The 6350-nt window shown below is 44.9% G+C and overlaps 1 protein-coding gene across 1 annotated transcript; it reads right to left on the reverse strand.

Moving 5' to 3' along the window:
- Nucleotides 1–425: 425 nt before the first annotated feature.
- Nucleotides 426–3251, reverse strand: LOC132979556 (frizzled-8-like). The gene has a single exon (XM_061045462.1). The coding sequence runs from the start codon at nt 2968–2970 to the stop codon at nt 1222–1224; it is 1749 nt and encodes a 582-aa protein (XP_060901445.1). The 5' UTR covers nt 2971–3251; the 3' UTR covers nt 426–1221.
- Between the last annotated feature and the right edge of the window lie 3099 nt (nt 3252–6350).

Genomic DNA, 6350 nt, shown 5'->3' on the forward strand with positions numbered 1-6350 from the left:
GTTAAACAATAGAAGGTCAATCTGGACATATTTAGCCAGGATCAGCGGTTTAACAGAGGACAAAAGCCAAAAGTTAATAGCAAGACTTAAGCGCAGGGGGCATTACACTAAGAAGACCACCTGTGGCGCCCCTATTGCCATGCCGATGTTAGCCCCCTGTGTCTGCACAGTATGAGAACCTGCAACACCGGGGAGGTTTGATAAACCGTACAGAAAGTCATTTTAAGTTAAATATAACTGACTTGATCCTGTCGAAAATTAGTTTTTACGCACAGAAATGCGTAAAATAAAATTGTTTTTAGTTAAACAACAACCAAAATAACCTATGTATAACTAATAATTTATATAGTTTTAAACATTTCTGTGTTTAACAGCATCACAAAGAAAAGTTTTGGACGTAAATGACCAGCAGCAACGAGTAAAAATTCCATAAAACTTGTTTTATTCTCAAAATAAAATCTTCTATCAAAGTGGAAATCATACATATTTACAATCTCGTAAATTTTCATATACAAAATGTACAATATATGTACACCAATAATTATATAAATACACTTTAATGCAACCCGTATGAGACAGTATTAAGGCATTGATTCATGTCATAAATCATCTTTTTAGAGGGGGGGGGGGAGAACACACAGCCAAGCGTGATGGCCTTCATTTACGCAGAGCTGTCTCATTGTGAATGTTTTAAGACACGGCGGTTCTTTACAGTAAAAAAAAAAAATGATGTAACCTATCGACGAGGGGGATCTTGTCAGCTGCACGCATTCAATTAAGCCCAGATAAGACTCTGCATTCTTCGTGCCAGGTACATTGTTCTGCCGCTGACAGTCTCATTATTTAAAGAGGAGCCATTAGGCGCTCATTAATGTGCTAATTACAACACGCTGACGGACAATCCCAACACAATTAGTCAGCCCTCACCCCCTCCCCCTCCCCCCCACACTCCTCTATTCAAACACATGGACGTCATTTGGATAAGGCAAGAAAAGGAGCACTTTCCATAAGTTTAAATCCAAACTGATCTTTTAAGAATCAGGATGGAGAAACTGTTCACATTAAGGGAGTGCTGTGACCAAAGTTTCATCAAAACTGGCAGTTTGGTGCTCACCTTGAATAATTTACCAACATTTAAAAAAAGCAGTCTGTTCCTCCCAAAGAGCATATATGCGCTGGTTTTAAGTCTTTAGTGTCAAATGACATAAGATGCATTTCTGCTCAAACCCGGGACAGTGGCATCTGTTTGGGGCACGACACGGAGCTGGCCGTCCCTGACCTCCAGGTGAGTCCCGTGCTGACGTCACTGTACATGGAGCCCGCGGAGGCTTTGCTCCCCCAGCAGCAGCGCGTGCAAAAAGTCCTCCAGGAGTCCAGGGTTTTCCCCGACCAGATCCAGGCCCCCGACGTGATGCCCACCAGGAGGCACATAAAGTACTTCAGCATGAACACGGCGTAGTCCGGCCGCTGCCTGCTCGGGTCACTCATGCACGTGCAGTTGTGCGTGATTTCCCACGCCTGTCTGTTGTGCTGCTCGTAAAAGTAGCACGCCACTATGACGGTCGCCGGGACGGTGTACAAAACCGTGAAAACCCCTATCCGGATCATGAGCCGCTCCAGCTTGTCGGTCTTGGTGCCACCTTGCTTGATGACGCTCCTGATCCGGAACAGAGACACGAACCCGGCCAGGAGGAACATGGTGCCGATGAACAGGTAGATCACCAGCGGTGCCAACACGAAACCCCGCAGGTTATCCAAATTCTGGTTTCCTACATAACAAATCCCAGCAACGGAGTCTCCATCAACAGAGCTTAACGCCAAAACTGCGATCGATTTCATGCTGGGGATGAGCCAGGCTGCTAAGTGGAAGTACTGCGCGTAACTGGCGATGGCCTCGTTCCCCCACTTCATACCTGCAGCGAGAAACCAGGTGAGGGAGAGGATCACCCACCAGATCGAGCTGGCCATGCCGAAGAAGTAAATGAGCAGGAAGACGATGGTGCAGAGGGCAGGACCCGTGGTTTCATAGTGGATGTGTTCTGCGCCGTTCTCCCTGTTGCACGCCACTTCCTCGTGTCCGGCCACCAGTCTGACTATGTATCCTATGGACACGAACATGTAGCAGGCGGAGAGGAAGATGATGGGGCGCTCTGGGTACTTGAACCGCTCCATGTCGATTAGGAAAGTCGCCACAGTTGCGAAAGTGGAGATGAAACACAGGACGGACCAGAGGCCGATCCAGAAGGCGGTGAAAGTCCTCTCCTCCTGGGTGAAGTAAGGGTTGTGACAGGGCATGGCGCAGTTCAGGATCTGTCCCGTCTTGACTCGGTTGTGCAGCGGGTGTGCGTCACTTGTCACCGGCACCATGGGCGCGCGGCAGAAGCAGCCCGGCTCACAGGGAGAAGCTGCCGGTTTGTGCTTCCCGGGGATCCCCCGGCCGTAGCCGCTCTTCTTCCTCGGGTTGTACGGCTTCAGGGATCGGTTGGTCGGCTTCGCCACCACGGGGGAAGCCGTGGTGGTCTGGCTCCGGTTGTCGTCCATGCACAGCGTGTCCTGGTTGCCTTGCTCGGGCAGCAGCTCGCACCTCATCCGGTCCGGCCACGGGAAGCCGTACTGCCTCATGAGCGGAGCGCAGCCGGCTTTCGCCCGCTCGCACACGCTCCTGCACGGGGGGAGAGGCTTCTTGTAGTCCTCCAGGCAGATCGGAGTGTACATGCTGCAGAGGAAGAAGAGCAGGTCGTCGGAGCACTTGATCTCCACCAGCGGCCAGAACTGGTGCACCTCCAGGCCGGCTTCGTCCTGCGTGTCGTGGTTGAACTGGTTGGGCATGTAGGTGTAATTGTAGCCGATTCCTTTGCAGAGAGGCACAGAGATCTCCTGGCACTGGAGCTCCTTCGCTGCCATGCAGCTCGTCCCGTGCAGGAGGAGGGTCAGCAGCGCGCAGCACCATCCCGGGATGCGTCTCTCCATCGTTGTTTTTCCTGTGCGCGTCTCGTTTCGACAAAGTGGCAGCGAACTTGCGCTTTGCAAGTAAGCTGCAAGTCCGATTAACCCAGAAATGCTGCTGAACTCATGCTAGAGCACAGACAGTTTGTGCTTTTCTAGGATGTATGTAATGTCCAAAAAAAACACGCGCTTTATTTCACACAGTGTGCAGAGGCTCCTGTCAGTCTCCTCTCTCCCGTTGTGTCGATACAGCACTGTGTGTCTGTCTGTCTCTTTCTGCATGCTGCTCTGCTGGAGGGTGCGTTAGCTTTTATATGGGAGGACCGAGGACACTCCCCCAGCATGGGCGGGGAGGGGGGGATAAGTCAATCAAATGTTCCCTCTATAGGTGTTTGTTTAAAATGTTCACCCTGGAGGAAGGGTTATAATCACTTTGTCTCTCTTCACTCCCCCCTTCCCCAAACACCCACCTCTCCACACACACTCACTCTGCCTTCTCCAAACAAGGAGTGTGTGAGTTACAATACAATAGAGACATTAGGAAGAAATGTAATTAGGGATGTAGACGGTTGGGGGTACACTCACATTATTAATGCGTATCCAACTTGTTGCTGGCTGGATACAGGATGTGCTTGAATGCATCACTGGTGCAAATTAAATAAAGAAACATTAAATTCCCTCTTGAACACATAAATACATTAAAATAATGTTGCATTATGTTTAGGAAACACCATAATTTTAAAAAGAGAAATGAATAAAACTTTAAGTATTAAATGGGGAGATGAAACACAATTATTATGCATCTACAGTACAATGCATTGTGTGGTAATTCAAATTAAGTGATTGAGTCCATTTAAATAAACAGATAATAGTCTGTGTTGTTAATGATATTTAATAAAAGCCCCAGTGGTCTGAACCTCCCAGTTAAAAAATGTCAAATCTTTCAATTCAGCATGAAAAGCAAAAAAATACCAACTAAGTCATTTTGAGATTCAGCAGCTTGTTACTGAAACGTTTGAACATTTTTAGGTTACAGTTCAAGTTGCTCGTATCTTTTTTAAATTTTTATTTTTTTTACTTTCAGTCGTTCTAATGGTTCATGTTTTTTTGCCTTTATTTTAGAGACAGGACAGATGATAGGGTCAGAAATCAGGGAGGGAGAGAGATTGGGGAATGACATGTGGAAAAGGAGCCACAGGTCAGATTTGAACTGAGGCTGGAGGTCTACAGCTTCTGCACATGGGGTAACCGCTGTGCTATCGGCCCCCCATGGTTCATGTTCTAAAAAAAAAAAAAAAGATCCTCGCTCTCTCCTTACAGCACAACAATTACAATCCAAAAATGGAGCAAATGCAACACAATCAATTAAAATGCATCTGAAGAAGAACTCTTGAAATACAACACTGTAAAAAAAGAAAAAGTTTCCCTCATTAACAACACTTTGCCATCGCACATTGACCCTGACAACAGTTAACATTATAATACGCATCATCAAGTGTCAGGAAAGTATTTTCTGTTTCATTTAGATTGTTCTGTATTAACTTTATGTCATAAGAATGAAACACTGTTTTCCAGGAGAGCCCAAACTGAAAAGTCAGGCAACTAAAAACCACAAATATTTAAGATTGTACCACACAGGAGTAGAAGTGATTGTCGTTTATTCAACACACTCGGGGAAGAATGCCCTCATGATAAACTTCAGGTATCCAGAGGAACATCTGCTGATGTTGCTGAGAGTCATAAACTGTCACTTTATGAGGAAAGAGAGCGTTACAGGGTGCAGAGCAAGCTAGAAAAAGAAAAGTGACACCATCCAGGGATTAGTTAAAACAACGGGACAGAAGAGTGAAACACTGCATTGTTCTTTACAATTTAAAACACTTTTAGACTCTCTCTCTTTAGCCTCCAAATTTCACAGTTCTCCTACTTTTACTGTTTATTATGGCATGTAATTTTGACACATTTTGGCCACCACTATGTATGGCTATTTAAAGTATATGTCTGTGAGATCAGGGCACTTCTCATGGTCTTTTTTCTTCTTTGAGCCATAAACCTGACTGTTCCTGTTTTGCTGCAAGGTTTTAAGAAAATGCATGTGTGTGAATATCAGAGAAAACATGCTGATGTGGGACAGTATCATAGTCTGTTTGCATGCACAATAAACAGCATGTAATGTATGCATGTGTGTGTGGTAAAGGAGGTTAATGTGGTCTTGTTAGCCCTCAGCGGGGGGTCGTCTTGGTCTATAGGGAGGGGGGGAGCTGTTTGTCTTAATGCTGCTGCCAATGTTTCACTCAGAGCATGCTGGGCCGGCGATTACTGTGACGCACCACTGAGCCCAACAAACAGGACCGTGTGTGTGTGTGTGTGTGTGTGTGTAAACATTTCAGAGCTCAGCCTAAAGGAAATAAACTAACATGGGCAGATGCAGCAGTGATAGCACTAATTAAAGTCATTCACACGTCTTATTGGATTCCAAACGGAGCTGAGACGGTTTGGCAGACGGGCGGTGTGTTTCTAATGAAAAAGGTTTTATCAGGACTAATTGGCCTTAAACTCTTATGTTTGCTAAAGGATGCTTGTTTTCGCTCTGTTTGGGGTCCCAGTCGGGTGGGGTGAACTGTGAAAAGATTAGTTGGACGGTGTTGGAGAGCTGGCATTAACAAAAAGAGGATAGTTCTCTATAACGTCTTCACACTTACTGTATTCTCATGACTTTGTGTAATGGATTTACAAAAAAGGTGTTTCCACTGTCGGCCTTAGCAAATGGCAAAACTGTTGCAATTCATCACATCACTAGTCACCTGTTGCTTGTCTTGGCTTCTGTACATAAAATAGAACAAATAGTAATAGATGAAAAAAGTGAGTTTTAGCTATTCCACTTTTCCATTCCTTTTCCTACATTTGTGAAAAATGCAAACCCTCAGCTTAAAAAAATGTGGAAAGAAGCTCTACCTCAAGGAAGTGTGTGTTTGAAGTGTTAGTTGGATAAAAGCAGTCATAGAAAAAACTCCAACGCACTCTTTTAAACTACTTAAATACCTTTATTTCCACTGCATGGTCATGTGGACTGTTAATAAACACACTTCAACGTACTGCAGCATCAAGCCTTCTTTTTCACTTCCCGATGAAGGCTTGATGTCGAAATGTGTTGGTGTTTTTTTTTTTTTTTTTTTTTTTAAAAAAAGGTCCACACGCTCAACGTGCCTTGGACTTTTCCTGTTTTTTTTCTATGACAACACTCAGCTTGTATGAGATTTGTAGGGACTAATTTACACAAAATATCTCTAATGCTCTGTTCATTCCACTACGGCAGCCCTGAAGGTCAAATACAAAAACCTTTAACCGAACGCAAACATATCGATAAATGTAAGAAAAATTCACAAAATGTTTTTGCATTTCAT

The sequence above is a fragment of the Labrus mixtus genome, chromosome 8, assembly GCF_963584025.1.
Source record: "Labrus mixtus chromosome 8, fLabMix1.1, whole genome shotgun sequence".
Taxonomy (NCBI): Eukaryota; Metazoa; Chordata; class Actinopteri; order Labriformes; family Labridae; genus Labrus; species Labrus mixtus.